General features: G+C 40.1%; 3 protein-coding genes across 7 annotated transcripts in view; 2 read left to right on the top strand and 1 right to left on the bottom strand.

Moving 5' to 3' along the window:
- The window catches only part of LOC117497078 (cystatin-B-like), a 22684-nt gene extending 10675 nt beyond the window's left edge, over positions 1-12009 (top strand). Inside the window, exons 1-5 of one of the 3 annotated variants that reach the window (XM_034148955.1) lie at positions 3179-3433; positions 7877-8057; positions 10368-10450; positions 10543-10644; positions 11627-12009. In XM_034148955.1, coding sequence (XP_034004846.1) covers positions 3350-3433; positions 7877-8057; positions 10368-10450; positions 10543-10644; positions 11627-11758 — 582 coding nt within the window. In that variant the 5' untranslated portion in view covers positions 3179-3349 and the 3' untranslated portion in view covers positions 11759-12009. Of the gene's footprint in view, positions 1-3178; positions 3434-7876; positions 8058-10363; positions 10451-10542; positions 10645-11626 lie in introns of those variants that run through there. The other 2 variants (XM_034148963.1, XM_034148970.1) reach the window with 2 other exon arrangements.
- A 719-nt stretch (positions 12010-12728) lies between these two features.
- On the bottom strand, positions 12729-16183 carry ccdc58 (coiled-coil domain containing 58). 2 transcript variants are annotated; one of them, XM_034148344.1, is made up of 5 exons: positions 16077-16183; positions 14840-14965; positions 14601-14747; positions 13096-13155; positions 12729-13020 (listed from the first exon to the last, which is right to left on the bottom strand). In XM_034148344.1, exons 1-5 carry the CDS (start codon positions 16125-16127, stop codon positions 12970-12972), a joined length of 435 nt encoding a protein of 144 aa, XP_034004235.1. In that variant the 5' UTR covers positions 16128-16183; the 3' UTR covers positions 12729-12969. The 2 variants fall into 2 exon arrangements, with proteins under 2 accessions (XP_034004235.1, XP_034004242.1); XM_034148351.1 differs by lacking the exon at positions 16077-16183 and adding an exon at positions 15749-15836.
- Positions 16184-16897: 714 nt separating this feature from the next.
- Positions 16898-23323, top strand: fam162a (family with sequence similarity 162 member A). Of its 2 annotated transcripts, none has more exons than XM_034150333.1 (5): positions 16898-17212; positions 21386-21498; positions 21871-21986; positions 22426-22534; positions 22673-23323. In XM_034150333.1, the coding sequence occupies exons 1-5, from the start codon at positions 17170-17172 to the stop codon at positions 22787-22789; spliced, it is 498 nt and encodes a 165-aa protein (XP_034006224.1). In that variant the 5' UTR covers positions 16898-17169; the 3' UTR covers positions 22790-23323. The 2 variants fall into 2 exon arrangements, with proteins under 2 accessions (XP_034006224.1, XP_034006217.1); XM_034150326.1 differs by having other exon boundaries at positions 16900-17212; positions 21386-21511; positions 21875-21986.
- Positions 23324-24303: the final 980 nt, after the last annotated feature.

Genomic DNA, 24303 nt, shown 5'->3' with positions numbered 1-24303 from the left:
TTCTAATAATAATTTGTTCAATACTTAAATCAATGAGAATCTTCAGATTTGAGTGTGAACTTACACAACATCAATTACATCAATAACAATCACATTAATAACAACATAAGATTGAAACATTCAATCATAATGATTGAGACAGCCAATCATAATAGAAAAATCATCTCCCGTCAGTGTTTGGAGCATCTTTTGTCAAAAGCATAATAATGAACACATGTAAAATCACAGATACATAATAGCAAAAACATTTATTTTAAACTAATATGATTTAACATTGAACCATTAGTTAATCTCCTTTATTAAAGGGGACCTATCATGCAAAATGCACTTTTGTATGTCTTTTCTACATGAATATGTGTCCCCGGTGTTCCAGGGAACTCACCAAGTGTCAGAAAACACAACCCTCTCTATTTTCCTCCATACCCTAATCTCTAAAAAAGGGGCTGCAACGGATCTGATAAAAACTGATCCAGATTTGAACACTGTCCTGACGTCAGGACGGTGGCGCTACGGCTATTGGGCCAACTCCACCAATCAGGAGGAGACAGCCACGGCCATTGCCGTTCGAAAGCGCTGGAGACGCTGTAGTACATATGCCAGGCCTGTAGGTGGTGCTGTTCTCACTGAATCTGCCCAGAGCTAGAAATTGTCAAATTGAGCGAAATGAGGCATGGCTAAAATGCATGATCTGTTTGGTATTTTGAAAAAAAAAAAAGTATAAATATGCCTTATATAGGTATGGTCCTATACTATATTATTCAAATATAGCATGATAGGTCCACTTTAAACTATAACATCAAAACCAGCTTGCAGCTTAAAGATTTACTTCAAGGCAATCACTAGTCAAAAGCATTTAAAAGGGATCCTACGGTGGCCCGGAAGTGCAAGACACCACAGCATTTCACAAAACACCACAGCATTTCACAAAACACCACAGCATTTCACAAAACACCGCAGCATTTCAGAAAACGCTACAGCATTTCAGAAAACGCTACAGCATTTCAGAAAACACAACAGCATTTCAGAAAACACCACAGCATTTCACAAAACGCCGCAGCATTTCAGAAAACACAACAGCATTTCAGAAAACACAACAGCATTTCAGAAAACGCTACAGCATTTCACAAAACGCTACAGCATTTCACAAAACGCAACAGCATTTCACAAAACACAACAGCATTTCACAAAACACAACAGCATTTCACAAAACGCAACAGCATTTCAGAAAACACAACAGCATTTCACATTGGACGGAAAGGGTATTCCTTTAGGGAGAACACTTCTTGTTTGTGATTGGACAGAGCCAGCCAGAGAAGCACTGCTGTGATTGGTTGTTTTTGCTGCCAGTCAAGAAATGACGCTTCGTGATTGGTCAGCACCCGAGCGCAACATGTCCCAACACATCAACCGTTAGCTGTTAGCACACACTCAGAGCTCACAGCTCCTCATATCTGTTCAGAAACTGGACAAAAGTTAAACAAGTACAAACCACAGACTGTCTATGTCATGGCGAATACAGTCGCTGCTTTATTTATGTCTGTATGACGCTGTTGTGAGTGTGGACGGAGCAGCTACAGGTTAGTTTAGCCTGATCGATCCGCCCCCTCTCCAGCGCGTCTTGTTTGAATGACAGGAGAAAACACTGACAGCTGCGGTGAAACTCGACAACAAAATGAACATATTGACCATGATTTAATTGTAATACACGTTTCAAAGTGATGCCGAAGTAACTACATACTGATACCGGTTAGTAACAACCATGAATTAATGCTTTGACAAGTCTGCAGACAAGACGGCAGGCGAAAAGCTTTTAAAATGCGTGTTTTCTGAATGGAATCGGATCCATCAGGCTAAACTAACCTGTAGCTGCTCCGTCCACACTCACAACAGCGTCATACAGACATAAATAAAGCAGCGACTGTATTCGCCATGACATATACAGTCTATGGTTTGTACTTGTTTAACTTTTGTCCCGTTTCTGAACAGATATGAGGAGCTGTGAGCTCTGAGTGTGTGCTAACAGCTTGAGCTGGGTTCAATACTTTCTTTATGGTATTTAAATTGGGCTCAAGTAGAACTTTTACATGTATTTGGCTTGCAACACAAAGTGATACTGATCTCTGTCTGTTATGATTTGGAAGTGTCATGATTTAAAGTGGAGGCCTGTGAAGGAGAAAACAACATCTATTTTTTTATTTTCTTTAACTGTAATTACTTATTTTAAAGAGATTGCAAAATGTGACTTTTAAAGAATTGCTCAATTCATTTAACACATGTATTACGCACACAAACAACTTCAACAAATATATTGATCCTGGCTTAACCAGCGACCTTTACTCTTTTTTTTTCATAAGCTTGGTTTCAGAAAACTTGTCAGTCGTTTAACAAATATTTCAATTTTAGTAATGTCTATGGAGACCAAATTGGTTGATATGATAAATAATTTGTAGCAGTTTAATAAAGAATGTTTAAACTATATTTAAAACTGTAGTTTAACTTCAACTTGTATTAATTATCTGAATCCAGTGGCCAGTTGGAATAGATAATCAACAAAGTTTCCATTTTGCAGCAACAGCGCAAAATGTTTCTACAATAACTGGTACATTTTTATATACAAAGCCATGTTAGGGAAACTTCCATCCTACATCTGGTCCCTGATCTCACGGCGAATTGTAAGTGGCTACTGCCTGAGATCGCATGCTGTGGTTTTATTAAATGTACCAACTGCTAGGACTGTCTTAGGGAAAATAGCATTTAGATGCGCAGCTCCACTGTCCTGGAATAGTCTGCAATTGATTTGATTGTTTTTTTGTTGTTGGTGTGTGTGTGTGTGTGTGTGTGTGTGTGTGTGTGTGTGTGTGTGTGTGTGGTGTGTGTGTGTGTGTGTGTGTGTGTGTGTGTGTGTGGTGTGTGGTGTGTGTGTGTGTGTGTGTGTTGTGTGTGTGTGTGTGTGTGTGTGTGTGTGTGTGTGTGTGTGTGTGTTGTGATGTTACATCCCTCAGAGATGTCTATTCTTCTTCTTTTTCAAACCCATACTGTGAGAAAGGCACTAGATTATCTGAAAGATTACTTATTTTTGTTTAAACCGACAGTGTGGGGACACCTGCCAGATACAGAGTCACAGGAACTGACCATAAAAACAGGAAAGGGAGATAAAAGAAGGGGGGAGGGTCTGGAGGGGGAGGTGTTTTGACTCTGGACCCTAGGGTGGGGGAAAGGAAGAGGTAGATGATTCATTTGATAGATCTGACTTGATTGTTGTGTTGGTTGAAGGAAGAGACACGGGCGAGGAAGAAGCAGAAAAATAACTTGTTTGTAAAAAGGACAGCACGTCTTTTTTCTCAAATGTATGTCAGTTTCAAGAAAGATGAGAGGTTTTATGCATGACGTGCAAAATATCTTGGAAACCTTCAAAAAAGAAAAGCAGGTACAGGTAAAGTATGTTGAAATATTTCACAAAAAGTGAGTTGTATGTTGATAAAAATCTCTGTGTAGTTTTTCAAAATATAATGAACAAAGTCATAGAGGGGAAAAAAATAGCACAGTATGGGGAAAATATGAAAACGTTATGTTAGAATAACATGAAATAATTCACAGTAAAGCATCTAAAAAAAACATTTAAAAAAAGTCAGGTTATTAAAGTTATTAAAACTGTATTGTTTCACCGAAACAGTGTTAAAATCACAAACTTTCCATTTAGAGTTTGATTCTTTAAGAAACTTAATTCATTACAAATTAATTCATATTTTACCAAGTTGTAAAGTTTTACATCCATTAAAGTGTAACTATAAGTATCTTTGTAGGAGACAAAAGCATAAATCTGTTCATAGTCTTAGTATAGTATTTCATATATATAATTTAAAAAGAGTCACAGTGTAGAATGTCCGTACATTTATTTTTAAAAGTACTAGTATAGTATGTCAAAAGTATCTTGAAAAAAAAGTCCAAGTATAGTATGTAGTTAAGAATTATATTATGTAGTTTGTCTGCAATGTCAGTATAGGATTTCAAAAAAAATAAAGAAAGTCATAGTATAGTTTGTCTAAAAGATCTTGAAAAAAAAAGTAATGACATTGTGTGTTGAAATGGTTTTGAATAAACACATCACGTCAAATTGTATCAAGTGCATCAGACAACTCCAATTACTCCATTTGAACCATATTATAAATAAGAAAAGAATGGTCATAGTATATAGTTAGAAATCACAAACTTGCCTTTTAGAGTCACAGTCTTTAAGAAAATACATTTGTTACAAAGTAATTAACAATCTACCAGTTGTAAAATGTTCCTATATAAAAGTGTATCAAAAAAAGTATCTTGGTAGCAGAAAAAATAACTAAAATATGTAAGGTTATCAGAAAAAAAACTACATTGTTTAACTGAACAAGTGTTAAAATAAAAAAAACAGCCATTAAAAGAAACCCAATTCCTTACAAAGTACTTCATATTCTACAAGTTGTTAAGTGTTGCATACATCAAAGTGTATCTAAAAGGATCTTAGTAACACAAGAAAAGAGAAAAAAGCATTGATGTTAACACTGGATTGTTCCACTGAAATAGTGGGGCTATTGCTTCAACGTTATCAGGAAATGATCGTATAGGCGTAAACAAGGAGCCGTTTGTCCCCCCAGAGCGTTTCGTTTGCAGATCTACCCACCTTGGGACCCGTTATCGTTATCGTTATCGTTTTCTGCGTTTCCATGTCGGCCTTGTGTGGCCGAACCGTCTATCTGATAGTGAACTGTAGCCAGGGGCGGACTGGGACTACAAATCAGCCCGGGACTCTCGACCGGCCCACCTCGGTAAATTACTAACGGGGGGGGGGGGGGTGCTAGTGACTTATCCGAGCTGCCCACATCGTCCGACCGGCCCACTTCAGTACCGGCCCATCGGGATTCGTCCCGAACGTCCCGATGGCCAGTCCGCCCCTGACTGTAGCAGATACGACCGTTATCGTCCTCGTGTGGCCGGGGCCTCAGTTTGTGAGGCTGCAGAGAAAAACCCCAGAAGTGTCTTGTTTTTGTGAAAACAGTAGCCTCGGGGAGATGCTCTTGTGTCCACTGAGCTTCAGACTGGTTGTTTGGCTGGGAGTGCAGGGGGCTCCACAATCTGGGAGCTGAGGAATTTTTAAAGCAAAGCATTTTACAGCATACTGAAATATCTTTCTTAAACTCAGAAACTATTCTTCATTCTTCACCAAAACCACACTTAACAAAAATGAAAAGGTTAAGACAGTGGGGAACAAGATGATTGTGCATTACAAAGGCCATTCAAACACTACATCTATGAATATATTCTAGTTAAGCACTATATAAATGTAATTTACTAATGATTAGGTGTATTTCAGTCTAAGTCTGCAGCCCCTTGTGGGTTATGAGTTTCCTGTTTTTGTCTGTGAACAAGTCTGGTTTTAGTGAAGACTGTTTAATCCATCAAAAGCAGTTGATTTGTTTACTGGTCACAGTAACAGACTGTGTGAGATATGTTTCTCATCACTTGGTTTTGAACAGGATTTTACAGAAAACAAACTTTGTGACAATTACACAGTTACTCAATGACCTCAAACCTAATTTAGGATTCCTGTGCTGCACTTATCGTCCGACCATTCCTCATTGTCTGCAATTAGCTAAAATTGGCCTGGGTGATACAGTATGTCGGTCTAGCTCTTTTTTTATCTGAATAGGAACTACACTTAAAGTGGACCTATCATGCTATATTTGAATAATATAGTGTAGGACCATACCTATATAAGGCATATTTATACTTTTTTTTTTTCAAAATACCAAACAGATCATGCATTTTAGCCATGCCTCATTTCGCTCAATTTGACATTTTTTAGCTCTGTTTTTGCAAGGGCAGATTCAGTGAGAACAGCACCACCTACTGGCCTGGCATATGTACTACAGCGTCTCCAGCGCTTTCGAACGGCAATGGCCATGGCTGTCTCCTCCTGATTGGTGGAGTTGGCCCAATAGCCGTAGCGCCACTGTCCTGACGTCAGGACAGTGTTCAAATCTGGATCAGTTTTTATCAGATCCGTTGCAGCCCCTTTTTTAGAGATTTGGGTATGGAGGAAAATAGAGAGGGTTGTGTTTTCTGACACTTGGTGAGTTCCCTGGAACACCGGGGACACATATTCATGTATAAAAGACATACAAAAGTGCATTTTGCATGATAGGTCCCCTTTAAAGTAAATGAATCAGACGAAATGGGAACCAGAAGTTCAGCACATTCTTTTTTAAGTAAGTAACATCCAGTCTCTACTCAACTACTCCCAAGTTCAAGATGAGCGTGCCCCGTGTGTGGATAGTAAAGACACACTGTTTGTTTAACTCTTGCTCCCATGGGAGCGGCGCCCTACTCAGGTTGGTGTGTCCCGCACCGTCGTCTCTTTACGGCACCTTTTCACACCTCCCGCGGCAGATTCAACATGTTGAATCTGCCGCGGGAGGTCAGAGAAAGTCGGTCCAAGCAATCACTCTGATTGGCTGTTCACACTACCGCTGCCTGCTGGCAAGGACAGTTATTGCCACTCGTCGACTGAAGTATTTGCGGTGTGTTCGTAGGCGGGCGGCGTAGGCGGGCGGCGTAGGCGGGCGGCGTAGGCGGGCGGCGTAGGCGACGTAGCTGACGTAAAAGTCGGGACGCCTTCGGTACGCGTTCTTTGGTCTCAGGTGGGTGTGTAGCGGCCTTTAGCTTCACCCGCCTGGTCATGATTTCCCCATTGCTAATAGGAATATCTTTATATTTAATCAAAGTTTTTGTGAAATTCCTCCTTATTGCCTAGCTCAAATACCAATGTTATCTGGTGTTTCATCTGCAAAATCACTCATTTAAACCAAAAGTCTTTAATATGTGAAATTAGGGCTGTGCAATTAATCGTATTTTAATCGCAATTACGATTTTGGCCTGCCACAATTACGAAAACAACATAATCGAAAAATAAAACGATTATTTTGCTTTGCTTGGTTGTGACAGTGCACTGCAACATATTTGATCTAATTTATTTTAGTCTAATTTATTTGTATTTATCATATTTACATATGTTTAGTAGCTTGTTGAAGTGCGCTCCAAAATATTTGTTGATCTTGTTTATTGGTATTTATTATTTTTGATATTATTTATTTAAATGTATCATTTATTTAATTTATTTTTGTATTGGTTTTTCAGTTTAATTATACGTTCAGGGTAATCAACAGTTAAAAAAATACTGTTCAAATTATTATTTGTATTTGTTTTAAAGTTCAATAAATGGATGTTTTCAAAGTCAATGAATAATCATGATATCAATTATTGACCAAAATAATCGTGATTATGATTTTTGCCATAATCGCACAGCCCTATGTGAAATAATTAAATATATCCTGGTGGCCCACTCACACCAAACGTAGATTGGACCTGAATCCTTCACAAAAAAAGCAATGGATTAAGTTGCCATGATCACGAAACCTTTGGGCACTTTTACAGACCTTGAAAAGTGCTTAAATTGTACTCTTGAAAAACTCTACCAGTCCTCTGAAAACAAAATGCTTCTTATCTGTGTTCTTGTACATGCAGGCCTAAATGCCCACCTCAAACCTTGGAGAGAAACAGAATATCCTCTTCTTCTTGATAAGTGGGGAATTTCAATGTCAACAACAATTTAGATTTCCATTCATTTGTAAAAAATATACATTATTTATCATAAGAGCCACAGAGCACATTTTCCATTTGTGCATACCAATGTTTATTTTCCACAAGCAAATATAAGCAAATGTGTCTCTCGCTAAATACTTGTACCCTAAACCTATTTTCTATGTTTGCTTTTAACCCATGAGGCTGCTTTCTCTCGTGGTCATGCATTAATTTGTTTTTATTACTTTTTGTTTGTTTTTAGCTTAGCACTGTGAATGACCCGCTACTGATGCCCCAACGGTCTGAATGGAGTTGCAGTTGCAGAAAAGCCAACAGTTGTAGCTCCCTCAGCAGGATGCTGATGAGACCGAGTATACTTCTGAGTCTGGTTTTACTCTCCCAAGTTTTACGGACGGAGTGCTGGCCTGCCAACACTGATGAAGGTAAGATGTCTTATTTGTACACTGCCTTTTTCTGCTTCTGGATGTAGTATTACTTAAAAGACACGTAACTGTTTTAGCTTCATGTCTGACTTATCTCGACTCCCGCCTTGAGAAACAGTCCGCTGATAATCAAAGCTTTGTTCTTTGTACAGGAATGTAACCCTAACACACTCCAGGCTTTGGTGAAATCTGTCCTTTGTAGCGTCAGTGTTTCCTCCACCACCCCCAGTCTGATGTTTGAGAACACTTAACTGCGTCAGATTTAGTACAACCATGTTTCAGACTATAATGGCGCGTTTCCACTACACGGCCTCGCTCGGCCTCACTCGGTATGGCTAGGCCTCGTTAGGACTGGCTCACTTTATGGCGCATTTCCATTACAGTTTAGGAACTGGGGTAGTATCTATAGTAACGCAGTGTAGGCGGAGCCGTGACGTCATCTTCAATGAGAACCCCAGAAAAACAACACAGCCGTTAGCTGTTAGCACTCAGAGCTCACAGCTCCTCATATATGTTCAGAAACTAGACAAAAGTTAAACAAGTACACACCACAGACTGCCTGTGTCATGGTGAATACAGTCGCTGCTTTATTTATGTCTGTATAGGCCGTTGTTGTGAGTGTGGACGGTCGGAGCATATACTGCGTTAGCTTAGCCAATCTCCATTTAGAAAACACGCATTTTAAAAGGTTTTTCGCCTGCCGTCTGTCTGCAGACTTGTCAAAGCATTAATTCATGGTTTATACTAACCGGTATCAGTATGTTGTTACTTCGGCATCATTTTGAAACGTGTATTACAATTAAATCACGGTCAAATATGTCCATCTTGTTGTAGTTGTAGCCCCCTTGCCAGCGATGCTCTCTCTAGTTTAGCATACTCAGCCCGACTCAGCCTCGTTGTCTCTGGCCCTGGACCCACGATTTTATGAGGCCAGAAAAACTGTGAATTAGGACCCGCCGGCCGGTACTAGGCCAAGTGGAAACGCAACCAAAGATGGGCCGCTGACGTCACAGCCCTCTTAAACCGTGCTCCGCACTGTAGTGGAAACGCGCCATTAGAAACGCGCCATTAGAAACGCGCCATTAGAAACACTTTTTCAGTTTGTCCTGGCTAACTAAACCAGAGCGTAAAAGATATGAGTTAATCTTACAGACAGAACTCTTGGTCTAATGGTTTTTATTTTGTTCCTAATCTCGACTGTACAACTTTAAGATGTCCTATAAAGAATGTAGCCCGGTCTGGCTGTTACACACGCTCTGAAAAGGGGAAAGAGTCACTGAAATTGAATCCTTAAAAATGTGCCTCTTGGATTCAGTCCAGCAGTGTAATAGCTGCCTGGACTTGTGGGTAGATGGGTTTGTATGTTTACACGTTGCAGTCGGAAGTGGGGAGCTGCAAAAGAATATGATAAAGCCCAGCATTATAATTAGAGTAATTAAGCAAGAGGGTCTCTCTTGGGCTGTAAGCCCTAAAATAAACTTGGCGCGGCTGTGTTTAAGCCAACAGTGGGACAGGGAGGAGTAAATGACTCCCATCTGTAGTAATGCAATTGTTTATCCGTTTTCCTAATAATTACATTAGAACCCATCTGGTTAGAAAATAAGTGTATGCATGTGTTGCAAGAGTGTAATGATTACTTTAGTCTAAGTTGCAACATGTTTCTCCAAACCATTTTTTTTATTGGTGTTTAAACCTGTGTGCCTGTGTGGTTTCTAAGACCAACGTGCAGCAGAGCAGACCACACTAATGGTAGTTATAAAACTAGATCTACATAAAGTTTAATTATTTAAAAGGATTTTCCTCTGTGTGCCACAGCAGAGCCCCGACCAGACTTTACTGCATTCAACCATCACTGCAGTGAGAGCAGGAAATCCCAGAAGTCATTCACGCGGCATATTGCTTCCTATCTCGTAGCCAGAGAAGGTTCCATAGACTGGCGCCAAGTTGGTTTTGGATTTACAGACTAGTGAGCCTTCCCCCCTTAATTTAAAAAGAAACCCTCTCAATGATTTCTTCTTCACAAAATTCCTTTCATGATTTCTGTCATTAAGCTGATGTCAATCATTCCCCCCCCCCCCCCCCCCCCCCCCCCCCCCCCCAATCATAGCGGCAGGAGGATTAAGTGAGATGAAACATCCTTAAATTCAAAGGAAATGCTGGAAACTTGGCACTTAACTCTGCGCGAGAAGTTGGAATGAATTTACTTTGTGATAAAGTGTGTTGCTGTTTGTTAGTAGGGTTGTCAGAAAACATGTGTAGCAAAATCTTTTTTGATATTGTATGGATTCTCAAAAACGCTTTTGATTTTAGTGACAATGGCAAATATAGTTATTCCAGGAGGATGGGGCGGGACAGAGGACGCTACTGAGGAAACTCAGAAGATTTGTGATGCGGTGAGTTCTCAATCTACGTTCATTCTTCACAAGCTCCACAGACTACCCTCTGGTCTGGCCTAATGATACATTTGTACTTCATTTTTACACAGGTGAAGGATCAAGTGGAGCAAAGAACCAACCAAAAGTATGCGGTGTACAAAGCAGTGACATTCCAGCAACAAGTTGTGGCAGGAGGAAACTTCAACATAAAGGTAAGGAATATTGTGATTTATGAAAAAAAAAAAGCATGAAAGCCTCAGATAGCGTGTTTGTCTTTATATCATATACAAGATTAATCTATTAACCAAATACATTTTGGGGGGGGGGCGTACGGACAGAAACTCCCTCTGGAGGGAAGACAGGGATTTTAGCCTTTGCAGACTACATGCACTAAAACCTATAGAACACACAGGAAAGAGACACAAACCCAAACAGCAGAATAGGGCTCTTTAAATCTAATGCCAGGTCCAATTCATCGCAGGACAGTTTACGGTACCACTTTACAATAAGACTACCCTTATAAAGGGTTTACGAATAGTTTGTAATTCATTTATTAATTAGGTTGTGAACACTTTATAAATCATTAATAAGCTTTTATAAGACATGAGATAAACAGGGCAACTGTGACCGGTTGCTTGCCAAATAGTGAGCCCACATTTATCTGTACTGCTAAGCCTTATTATAAATGGTAGTGACTCATTAATAAATGGTGATTTGTTTCACACTTTACAATAAGGCTCCCTTTTGGCGGTTATAAATGTTAGTAACTCGTAAATAAATGGTCATAAGAGATGCCAAGAAACATCAAGATGGAAGGGGGGGAATCAACTCAGTGAACAACAGATACCAAGGATTATATTGGCTACCTAGTTTACTTCGTCTCCTTCATCAGCTAGCATCCTTGGTATCTGTTGCTCACTGAGTTGATTCTCGCTAAGTAGCCAATATAAGGCTTAGTCATCTTGCCAAATAGTGAGCCTGTGTTGATGTATGAAGACTATGTTAGAACTGGTTTATAAATGGTTCTTAATGATTAATAAAGTGTTTACAACCTAATTAATAACCTAATTATAGACCCTTTATGAATCCTTTATAAGGGTAGTCTTATTGTAAAGTGGTACCCAGTTTACTCCAGTTTGACAAAAGCTTCACATTTATCAGATTTATATTTTTATTTCCCTCTCTTTCCTGCAGGTCTTGGTTGGAGGGGAGAACTACATTCATCTGAGTGTTTTCCAACAACTTCCTTGTAATGGAGGAAATGTTGAGCTGCTCAGCGTTGAAGAGGGAAAAACCAAAGACGACCCCCTCGTCTGCATGTGTTAACGTTGACATGACCTTTTTCAACAGTGTAATACTTAAAGGCAGCAGTCTGATATTAAAATGCTCTTCTTCTTTATCCTGAAATGATTAAAGAATGATTTTGAATCTGTCTCACAGAGATACAGATATTTGGTGTTGGGTAGCAGCAAGTTGAACGCATTCCTTTCAAATAAATAATAAAGAAAGCATTACAAATCTCAAAATATGTCCTCTGGTTGTAATCTTGGCTGGAATAAATCGTTATAAAATGATAACAGTTATTTGTTATTGATTATTTTAATTTAATATTAAACTATGTATAAGAAAATACTTTTGCCCTGGAGAAAGAAGTGCATTTTATACATTTATTTGTATTTTTGCCTGAACAACAATTTGGAAATGATTTCTTCAGAAATGAACCAAACTCACCTGGATCATGAGAGGGTTTTGGATTCACCTGCAGCTCCAGAGGCTTTACTTGAGCACCAAAACATTATTGTCAAAATACTTCATTACAAGTAGAAAGTCGTGCATTCAAATGTTACTTTGATAAAAAGGAGAAAGGGTTATCAGCCAAATGTATTTACGGAGGAAAAGAGGGTTTTGTTCCCCGACACACCGGGGACACATATTAGTATAAAAGACATCTAAAAGTGCCTTTTGCATGATAGGTCCCCTTTAGGGAGGCGTGTGGTGCAGTGGGTTGTGTGTTGGTGTTCGGATCAGGGGGTCACAGGTTCAAACCCCACTGCAGTCAGCATGTCGTTGTGTCCCTGAGACACTTCACCCCAAATTGCTCCTGTGGGGATATGTAAGTCGCTTTGGATAAAAGCGTCTAACAAGTGACATGTCATGTAATGTTTACAGCATGGAGACATGTCCCAGTAGAGACACTAAATACTGATATGAACCCGATTAGCTATACATGGATCAATAAAGGTCTATCTCAGTTCCCCCAAATTATTGAAATCACAGAAAACACATGAAACTTGAAAACATTTCATTGTCTTTTTAAAAAAACACTTTTTTTTTTTATTACAATTGCTCCCTTTGGAGAAGCACAGGCAGGACTGTGTTACAGCTGTAGTAATGCACACATGGATCACATGGAATATAGGTGTGTTGGAGGTCAGAGGGGTGTGTGTGTGCGTGTGTGTGTGTGTGTGCACGCAGCAGGACACACACTCTCAGCTCCAGTCTGGACTTGAACCTCGAGTAAAGCATCGGGCGGAGCTTCACTTCACCTTCGGAGGCGTGTAGTGGATTCTGCACCTCTCACTGAAAACCTGAACACAGGAAAGTCAGATAATGACAGAGCAGTGGAGTGTGATTATGGGATGTTCTGATTATTGTGAGCTTACCTTCAGACTTCTGTCATTGACAACCTCTTCAACGTTCAGCTCTGATTGCATAAGCTTTAACTGGAGGCAAGGAAGGAAAAAGACGTTACTAAATGAAGGACAGAACAGATTCATCCAGGAAGACGATTCAATCATTCACAATTCTCTCTCTCTCTCTCCTCCAATCAGTGATGAGATCAGTGTTTCACTCTCTTAGCCAATCATAGCGCTGTTTAAATCTGCTCTCTTCTCATTTCATACTGTTGTATATATGGCAATACATATGATAATAGTACACTCAAAACAAAGTCTCTCCTGATTCAAATGTATTATTTTCACACAAAGTACGATGATCAACTTTTATCAATTATATATTACATTTCTGTTGCCTACAAATTAGTTTACATAACTAGTCCACACACACATATATTAAAAATGTAACCAGAAGTTTGTTACGGAAGGTCGTAATGTCCTGTTTCCTCTGGTTCTGGCTTTTAACCCCTTTCTTCTGAAGAAATAGTCCCTATGAAATCAGTCCACAGTGAGTTCCACTACAGCGCGGAGCTCGCTTTATGCGTGCCGTGTCGTGCCGTGCCGTGCCCGTTTTTGGTTGCGCTTCCACTAGGCCTAGTTCCGGCCCGGGGCTACTTTTTCACGTCTTTTCTGGCCCGAGAAAATTGTGGTTCTATCGGGGCCAACAAACAGGGCTGAGTCGGGCTGAGTATGCTAAACTAGAGAGAGGAACGCTGGCAAGGGGGCTACAACTACAACAAGATGGACATATTTGACCGTGATTTAATTGTAATACACGTTTCAAAATGATGCCGAAGTAACAACATACTGATACCGGTTAGTAAAAACCATGAATTAATGCTTTGTCAAGTCTGCAGACAGACGGCAGGCGAAAAACCTTTTAAAATGCGTGTTTTTCTAGATGGAGATTGGCTAAGCTAACGCAGTATATGCTCCGACCGTCCACACTCACAACAACGGCCTATACAGACATAAATAAAGCAGCGACTGTATTCACCATGACACAGGCAGTCTGTGGTTTGTACTTGTTTAACTTTTGTCGAGTTTCTGAACATATATAAGGAGCTGTGAGCTCTGAGTGCTAACAGCTAACGGCTGTGTTGTTTTTCTGGAGTTCTCATTGAAGATGACGTCACGGCTCCGCCTACACTGCGTTACTATAGTAACTACCCCAGTTCCTAAACTGTAATGGAAGCGCAGCATGAAGTGAGTCGGCCCTGTTAAGGCCCAACGCGGCCAAGCCGTACCGAGTCGTACCGAGCGTGGCCGAGGCCGACCGTGTAGTGGAAATGCGCCATTAGAGGATTATCCTGACCAACTAGGACATGTTTCTGTAGATTATAGTAAATTAAATATACAAATATATTGAGAAAATATTAGTTTTTTGGTGATTTGGGTGAAGAGCCACTGAGGGAGACTATTCCAGCTGCAGATGTCTCTTGTCTCTCAGCTGCTGGTGTTTGGAGCCCTCTAATGTCAGGAACAGGACTCACTTTGGTCTGCTCCTTCCTGAGCTGTCTGAGTAGCACCAGGTTATCGCTGTCTTTCGCTCTCTCTTCTCGCAGTTGTCCCATCACCTCAGATGTTTGAGTGATACAGGATTTGATAGCTTTGTCTCTGGTCAGATGGGCCTCCATCATCTGTGGAACACATGATATAAATAGTTGAACTACATCAGTGTGATGGGAAAAAGCTACGAGGTTTGGTTTTAGTTATCATGGCTGCCACTCACAGTTTCATAGAGCTGTTTGCATGTTTCTGAAGCGTCCACTTTGCCTGAGAAGGACACTGTGGGCACGGTGGTGTTCAGGGAGTGCACGATGCGGTCGTCTATGTTTCGCATCACCCTCAGCACCTCCTGAGAAATCAAATCAAATCATGTTTGATTTATATAGCACATTTAAAAACGATTTTTGGTCAAGCCAAAAAGTGCTGTACATGCAATAAAAACACTTTACTGCGATAGCAAACAAAAGACAATAATTTACAACAGCAAAAGTAAAAAACAAAACACAGGGAAATGTCAGGTGTCGTACTCCGCTCTGACTAGAAGGCCAGGGAGAAGAAGTGTGTCTTCAGTGAGGATTTAAAAACCCCTAGGGTCTGGGCCGACCTCACATGGAGGGGCAGAGTGTTTTGAGAAACAGACAGCGGGGGAGGAGACAGAGTCAACAAATGACCTTCAAGGCAAGGATTTAAAGGTCACAAAAATGGTTTGCTGTCGTTTTAGTTATCAGAGCATAGTCTGATGTCTACAAACTAACTAAACTACATACAAAATCTGGCTTATAGTCGTCCAAGTATATTTTTGTGCAGTGTACTTCAGATTAAATATCAGAATAGGAACTGATGACTGTTTTTCAATCCGCTGATAGTTATAACCATGGCTGCAGCTAGAAATAATGTCTATAAGAGTCAGAAAAATAGTTCATCCCAGGTGCACAAAATCCAAATTGATGCCATTAAATGTATTCTTCTGTCGGTCAACATGTTCAGGTTAACATACTTTTTTTTTATCACACACCTCAAAGAGGATTCACACAGAAACACTGAAAGATATGGCACGCTGTGAACCCTACAGAGAAGTTACACAATATCTAAGATGTGCAAAACTTCTGCACAAAACAACAGTGTTTCAAACCTGTGCTCAGCCTTCACCCAAACATTTTGCAGCTTAAGAGCCCAACACGTAGGCCAGATGGATGTTAACACGTTTGAGGCGCCACAAATGACGGTTTAAGGACATTTGGGTTGGGTGAGTTATCTAAACCCGTGACAGAGATTTTAAACCACATGCTGTTTGTTTTCAATGATCTACTGTGGCTCCTTGAACTCTTCTCAGAGCAAACAGTGTTCACTCGTGCTCTGTCTGAAAGCTACGCAGAATTATAATCAAAAGCGGGTATGATTTACATCGTTACCGTGTCTTGTTAAGTTAACTCGTATGTATTAATGCTGTGTTTATTTACCTGAAACATTGAGAAGTCCTCACAGTTTAAAGTTCTAGCGGGCGCAGCCATGTTGGACTGCAGGGTCCTGAACACACACAGCGCGTTAGGGCTGTTCAAAGCAGTGCCTGAATAAAAATAAAACGTTTAATCAAATTAGATAAATATTATTTAAATATTTAAATTAGTTATCAACACAATAATACACAATAACAATAATACTTCAATTGTAATGGAAACATTGTTTTGTATATTTAAAAGCTATTTTAAGCAAGGGAAATATGTATTTTCTACTAGCTTAATTTTTTTTAAAGAAATGTTGGATAAATAAACATTGGATAAATAAAGTATATATATAAGTCTGTCTGTCTGTCTGTCTGTCTGTCTGTCTATCTGTGAAACAGTTATATAACTTGTGACCACATTTCCCCCATCGATTCCCCCTACTTTGACCTAAACTCACTTTAACCAGTCATATCTTAATTAAACAATAACCCTATTAAAGTAGGGTAGGTAATTCACTTCAGAAACACTTTTTGTTATATTCCATGGAATGCTCTTAACATCCCGATAGCAATGAATACATTAAATGCTTTGACAATAAATACATCAAAAATATTTCATCTGTGGAAGCTGTGGTGCTGTACAAAGCACAACCAATCATCTGCCTCGGCCAGCGGCAGATGATTGGATGGCCTACCTGCCTGTCAGCCTTCCATCTTGTGCACAAACTTATCTCGCCCTCATTGGTCATGTGCGCGTTCGTGTGTGTTGGAGGAGGGGCTCTGTAAGGAAGTCTGAAGGAAGGGGCAGATTTTTTTCGGATGTGTACTTCCAAACTCTAGCTTACTCAAGCTGGTTTCGCCATTCTTACCTACCCTACCTTTAAGATATAATTCAACCCACTAAAGTTAATCAATATTCCAGTGGGGGGCATGTTTTAATTAAAGATCTGTTTTGTTTTTTAGATCAGGCAAACACAGGCAGCTCATCTTATGTGATGGGTCCTTCTGGTGGTAGTGACTTTCAGCTTTTCAGTTTTCAGTTTCAGTTCTTATACATCCATGACTTTCTGACGGAGGACTGCTCCTAATTTACTCTAACAAAACACAACATGAATTTCGTCAGAACTCGCCTCTCTCTTGGCAACTTCATTGGTTCGTATTTTAACCTTTCTTTACGTGTTGTTTTTGGGCTGTAAAGTGTGTCTCTTCTCCCACTAATTCCAGTAAATGGTGGCTTTAAAGGTGTTTATATTGATAGTTGCTATGAACACGCCTCACTAAATTACTTTGACTTGGTAAACTGTGTTGTTTTAATATAATTATACGATACTTCTTCTATGGTTTGTCCTCCTGACACACCTCTGTCTTATTAAGAAAGTGCGTAATACACTGGCATTTCTGCTTTATTGTGCTCTCATTTCTTATTGGATATCTCGCGAGAACGTATTTCTTATGTTTGTAGAATGTGTTGTTTGCATGTGTTATTTTTGGTGTGATTAACCCTTGTGCCCTCCTCGAATTTTCAACCTTTCGACCCCTTCGTGGCAAAAATGTACACGCCCATAATAACTGCTACTAAATCATCATACATCAACATTTCTTTCTACTTTTTTTTTCATGAATCACTTAAACAACTTATAACATACTCAAAACTACCAAACATTCAATAATTTTCTGGATTTTAACCCTTTAAATGCCTGTTTAATTATTTGAATTATTTCATTATTTATGACAAAAAACACAAAAAATGAATTTTTTTCAATATAATAATTAGTAGAGGGATGGAACTTTGGTGGTTATTAGAGTCTTGGATGTGTCAAAGATTAGCAACAAAATTGATTTGACTGCATTATTATTTTTTACGTAGTATCAGATACTACCTCTGGACACCTTCGTGGCAAAAATGTACACGCCCATAATAACTGCTATTAAATCATCAAACATCAATATCTTTTTCAACTTTTTTTTTCATGAATCACATATACAACTTCTAACGTATTCAAAACTACCAAACTTTCAATCATTGGCAGGATTTTAACCCTTTAAATGCCTGTTTAATTATTTGAATTATTTCATTTTTCCTTACGAAAAAACACAAAACATAATTATTTTTCAATATAATAATTAGTAGAGGGATGGAACTTTGGTGGTTATTAGAGTCTTGGATGTGTCAAAGATTAGCAACAAAATTGATTTGACTGCATTATTATTTTTTACGTAGTATCAGATACTACCTCTGGACACCTTCGTGGCAAAAATGTACACGCCCATAATAACTTCTATTAAATCATCATACATCAATATTTTTTTCAACTTTTTTTTCATGAATCACATAAACAACTTCTAACGTACTCAAAACGACCATTTTCGGTTTTGATTTTAACCCTTTAAATGCCTGTTTCATTATTTTCATTATTTCATTTATCTCAAAAATGCCTCATTGACTTCCATTCAGACCACATTTGTTGATCTCACTGCCATTGCAGTATAAAACCATGCATTTTGTAATGTCAGCATTTCATTTAGAAGAAAAGTAGTGATATTTGATAGTTCTACTCTATTCCAACAGATTAAACCATTTTCCCACTGTAGGCCGATGCATTACATTCTTACATTTTTGCCAGTTATATTATGGAGCCGTGTGACTACCAGGGGGCCCCGAGAGTGGTGTGTGTGTGTGTGTGTGTGTGTGTGTGTATGTATATGTATGCGTGTGCGTGTGTGTGTGTGTGTGTGTATATGTGCGTGTGTGTGTGTGTGTGTCATTTCCAGCAGCAGACTAGCAGGTCCTGCAGCATGTGACCTGGTGCTCTCAGGTGATAGAACACATTTTTTTTAGGCCTGTGCACAACCAGCACACACCTCTCCTCCCTCTCCGTGTGTGTGTGTGTGTGTGTGTGTGTGTGTGTGTGTGAATCTGTAAGCATGCACAGATCATTTCATGGGAAAAAAAGGCCATCTTTTGAGGGATGTGTTTGATGTGTCTTTGAAGAGCTGCTTGATTACTCAAAAACAAAAAACAACTGTTAGTGTGTTTATGCACCTGGATGCCAAAGATAAACATGCAGTTTAACCAAGGGCTTATTTCATTAGTGAGCAGAGAAGGAGAAAGACCTGGAGCAAAGAGAAGGAACTCAAATGAAGAAGCATTTCAGTGCAGAGGAGACTTCAGAAATAATCTTGCAGCCTTCTTCTGCCAGCGAGCTGCAGGACTCATCTGAAGAAGACACAAGGTTCGAGGGGGGGTCTGACACTGAATGCTCTCTGGAGTCCAGCATTTCTTTGAGTTCCTCTGACCCTTCATCTGAAAGTGGAGAGGACACTGAGGGTCCGGCCCACAGTGAGGGGACAGAGAAGAACGGAGGTCGTTCTCCCAGGAGCTGGGGAAAACCAGGGTGTCCTCACAGATTGTGAGAAGAAAGCCCCCCGTGGTGGTGGATGGTGGGCCGGACCCTCAGTGTCCTCTCCACTTTCAGATGAAGGGTCAGAGGAACTCAAAGAAATGCTGGACTCCAGAGAGCATTCAGTGTCAGACCCCCCCTCGAACCTTGTGTCTTCTTCAGATGAGTCCTGCAGCTCGCTGGCAGAAGAAGGCTGCAAGATTATTTCTGAAGTCTCTTCTGCACTGAAATGCTTCTTCATTTGAGTTCCTTCTCTTTGCTCCAGGTCTTTCTCCTTCTCTGCTCACTAATGAAATAAGCCCTTGGTCAAACTGCATTTTTATCTTTGGCAGCCAGGTGCATAAACACACTAACAGTTGTTTTTTGTTTTTGAGTAATCAAGCAGCTCTTCAAAGACACATCAAACACATCCCTCAAAAGATGGCCTTTTTTTCCCATGAAATGATCTGTGCATGCTTACAGATTCTCACAGACACACACACAGACACACGGAGAGGGAGGAGAGGTGTGTGCTGGTTGTGCACAGGCCTAAAAAATTGTTGTTCTATCACCTGAGAGCACCAGGTCACATGCTGCAGGACCTGCTAGTCTGCTGCTGGAAATGACACACACACACACACGCACACGCACACGCATACATATACATACATACATACACACACACACCACTCTCGGGGCCCCCTGGTAGTCACACGGCTCCATAATATAACTGGCAAAAATGTAAGAATGTAATGCATCGGCCTACACGGAAACTTGTGTAATCTGTTGGAATAGAGTAGAAATATCAAATATCACTACTTTTCTTCGAAATGAAATGCTGACATTACAAAATGCATGGTTTTATACTGCAATGGCAGTGAGATCAACAAATGTGGTCTGAATGGAAGTCAATGAGGCATTTTTGAGAGAAATGAAATAATTAAAATAATTAAACAGGCATTTAAAGGATTAAAATCCTGACAATGATTGAATGTTTGGTAGTTTTGAGTACGTTAGAAGTTGTTTATGTGATTCATGAAAAAAAAGTAGAAAAAGATATTGATGTATGATGATTTAATAGCATTTATTATGGGCGTGTACATTTTTGCCACGAAGGTGTCCAGAGGTAGTATCTGACACTACGTAAAAATTAATAATGCAGTCAAATCAATTTTGTTGCTAATCTTTGACACATCCAAGACTCTAATAACCACCAAAGTTCCATCCCTCTACTAATTATTATATTGAAAGAAATTCATTTTTTGTGTTTTTTAAGAGAAATTAAATAATTCAAATAATGAAACAGGCATTTAAAGGGTTAAAATCCTGAAAATTATTGGATGTTTGGTAGTTTTGAGCACGTTAGAAGTTGTTCAAGTGATTAATGGAAAAAAAAGTTTAATAAAATATTGATGTATGATGATTTAATAGCAGTTTCTATGAGCGTGTACATTTTTGCCACGAAGGGGTCCAGAGGGTGCAAAATGCATCACGAGAGTATGCAAAACATGTAAGAGTAAACAACATTGGATTTAAAAAATATGACTCAAAAGAAGACTTCTTGTAAATATCCATGCCAAAAGCTGTAACACAGCTGAAATGAACACCAAATCCAAAAAAAAAGTCAGGAAAAATGTACAAAAATGCCCGAGGAGGGCACAAGGGTTAAACCAAGCCATCAGCTATTGTTTAAGCATTTTACCAAAGAAAATACACATATTTTGCAGTTCAAGCCTCTCGGATGTGATTTTTTTCTTATGAAAGAGTAAACGGAATATCATTGATTTTTGCCAGTTTAGTCAATTCAGTTGGGCTTTCTCCCTTGTTGTCTGACATTTGACATACTAAATGATAAAAAATAATACTCAGTTTAACCAATATTACATGGTTTAAGCCTTGTTATGATTCCTTGAAGTTTTCCTAATGTTTCTGTATATGTGAACAGGTCAGAGGTGCAGACAGGTCACTGAAACATGGAGCCACAGAGGGATGTGCAGTAAACCAGAGGTGGTCAAAGCAGAGCCTCCAGCAGCCCCAGCAGCCCCAGCAGCTCCAGCAGCCCCAGCACCAGGTACAATTTAGGATCATAAGCAGAAATATATACTATTCTGTTACCACCCACTATAATACAAATAACATGTAAATATGTTTGTGGAAAGAGAGTTAAAATTCCCCCCATGTTTTCCTATCTTGTGAGTGATTGTTGCTTCAGTAACACAAACACTACCCCCAGAGGAGTGTGTACATCACAGGACACTTGTTGCCGTACGAAGTGTGTGAAACTATTTCCTTTGTCCCAGAGGAAGGAGGAACACAGGAAGTGGGGTTACAATCCGGGGTGATGGAGCTAATCACTAGGGCTTGTGAAAGTGAACTGTAAAATGATGATTCTGCATGCTTGTTTTTCATTTTCTAACGTGCGTTTTCCTTCCAGTTGCTCGTGCCTCGTTCAGGGTCCCAGGCTACAAACCGTCGAATATGGACAAGAAGTTGCTTCTCTGGTCGGGACGCTTCAAGACAGAAGACCAGATACCAGAGATTGTGTCGTGAGTAGCTTCTTCCTGTTTACACCAGAGCTCCCAGCGCACTGATTGGCTCTCTGTAATTCAGTTAACATACATCACAAGAACAGAGCTCGCTGCAGAGGGTAGCTGATGTTCCCGAGATGAATGCCCTTTAAACAAGGCGTCTGTTTTTAGCTGGAGGTAATGACTGTGATTCTTAAGTCATGATAATCAGATAACATCAGATCTGCTGCTGTGATAGAAGTCCTGATTGTCACGTACACAAACTGCAGACCTCCCACCTCCTGCTCTCACAATAAACAGAGATTTGGTGTCATATGGACGCTGCTGAAAAGTATGATTAGCAGGTTATTGTTGATGGTATTGCAACGGAACATGCAGGATATGTAAACAAACCTGCATGTTCCGTTGCATGTGTTGTCTTTGATATTTGTTGTTTGTCCACCTGCCCGTGCCTCAGGTTTGAGATGCTGGATGCTGCCAGGAACAAAGTGAGAGTGAAAGCCTGCTACGTGATGGTGCTGGTCTCGATTGGGGCGTGTGTGATCACGGTGATCCTGGGCAAACGGGTGAGTGATAATGGACGACTGCTTTGTGGGCCCAATATGAGGGTATGATGGGACATGGGATCTTTGCTTTGGTTTTCAGACCAACAACAGACATGAAAATTAGACATTTTTAAAGATCCTATTTCTCATTTTTCTCAGGCTGCAGCCAGGAACGAGACTCTGACCGCCCAAAACATGGAGAAGAAAGCAAGATGGAGGGAGGAAATGCAGAGAGAGAAGGAAGCTGCTCTCGCCCTGTCTGAGAAGGCTCAGTAAAAGATCCCATGTCCCATCATACCCTCGTATTGGGCCCATAGTGTCCCCCTTATCCCTGTATTTATCACAACTTCAGAGCTCTCCACTCCCATCCTAAATAGCAGCCAACATAAATCACAGCAGTTGATATTTGTGATTCCTAACTTTTTTTAAGCCTTTGTGAGGTTTTATCTTCATGTTTTTGAAACGACTAACACATACTGTGGTGTTGTGATACATTTCAGACAAGAAATCTGTGAGACGCACCAATAACGTTACGCTTCTAGTAAGCTTTCTACATATACCTCGAAATCTCTCCAAAATAACTGCCTTCGTTTTGAAATTAGCCTCAAAGGCAACGGTCCGACTTGTGATGACAGTTCAGGGTTTAAATGGTGTTCTGTTTTTCTGTAAGAGAACGTCAAGAAGTGGATCAGGCATCTGAACGATGGTCCGTTCTGTTCTGGATCATGTGGGTTGTTCATGACTGATGCAGCATCTGTGTTTGTATAAAGTGAGCACTAAAAAAATATTAAATAAAGTATTTCTTGAGGATTCCTGTTTGATTGCATATCACTTTCATATGTTATGTTATCATGGCATCACATCACCCCAGTCCTCAAAGACCTTCACTGGCTTCCTGTCTCCCATCGCATCAACTACAAAATTCTGGTCCTCACCTACAAAGCACTCCACCAACTGGCCCCCCCCCATATCTCACACCCCTTATCAACCCCCCACGGTCCCTCAGATCCACCGCAGCCAGACTCCTATCCATTCCCACATCCACACTCTGCAGCTTTGGGGACAGAGCCTTCTCAGTGGCAGCTCCTAGGCTCTGGAATTCCCTCCGCCAAGATCTTCGTGACCGTGGCCGTTTCTCAATGTCGAGTAAAGCTGCTGCAGAGACACGATTTCAAGTATACTACGTCATCGAGTGGCGCCGAAGGACCGTTTAAATGCCCAGCATTCGGCGCCACTCGATGACGTAGTATACTTGAAATAGTGGCTCTGCAGCAGGTATACTCAACATTGAGAAACGGCCTCTGAGTCCCTCAGTCTTTCAGTCCCGCCTCAAAACCCATCTCTTCATCTCTGTCTACCCATAAGCCCCCTTCTCAATGAACTTCCTCTTGCCTTTTCTGTTTTTTTTTGCCTGTCCTTGTTTGTTTACCCTCCCTCATACTGTAGAGTTGAGTTGTAGAAAAGTATTATTATATGTAGACTTCAACTCTAAACTAGGGATGCCAGCGATTATTCGATTATTCGTTAGTCTCCATAATCGAATATTATTTTTAAAAATCGATTTTATTAATATATTTTTTTTATTAATATTTATGTTTTTCTTTTTTTTCCTGGTTTGGTTTCAACCAAAATATAGACTAATGCTAATAATAGTAATAGTATTAATAATTGTAAATGACCATTGATCACACCACCAGTTTGTTTTACTGTAAACTTGGAGGAAGCCAGCAGCGCAGAGTGCAGACTGCTGCTGCAGCCTGGTACACACCGACCCCGCCCCTCCCTCTCCC

The sequence above is a fragment of the Trematomus bernacchii genome, unplaced genomic scaffold (assembly GCF_902827165.1).
Source record: "Trematomus bernacchii unplaced genomic scaffold, fTreBer1.1, whole genome shotgun sequence".
NCBI classification, from domain to species: domain Eukaryota; kingdom Metazoa; phylum Chordata; class Actinopteri; order Perciformes; family Nototheniidae; genus Trematomus; species Trematomus bernacchii.
This window is presented reverse-complemented; position numbering and strand designations above follow the sequence as displayed.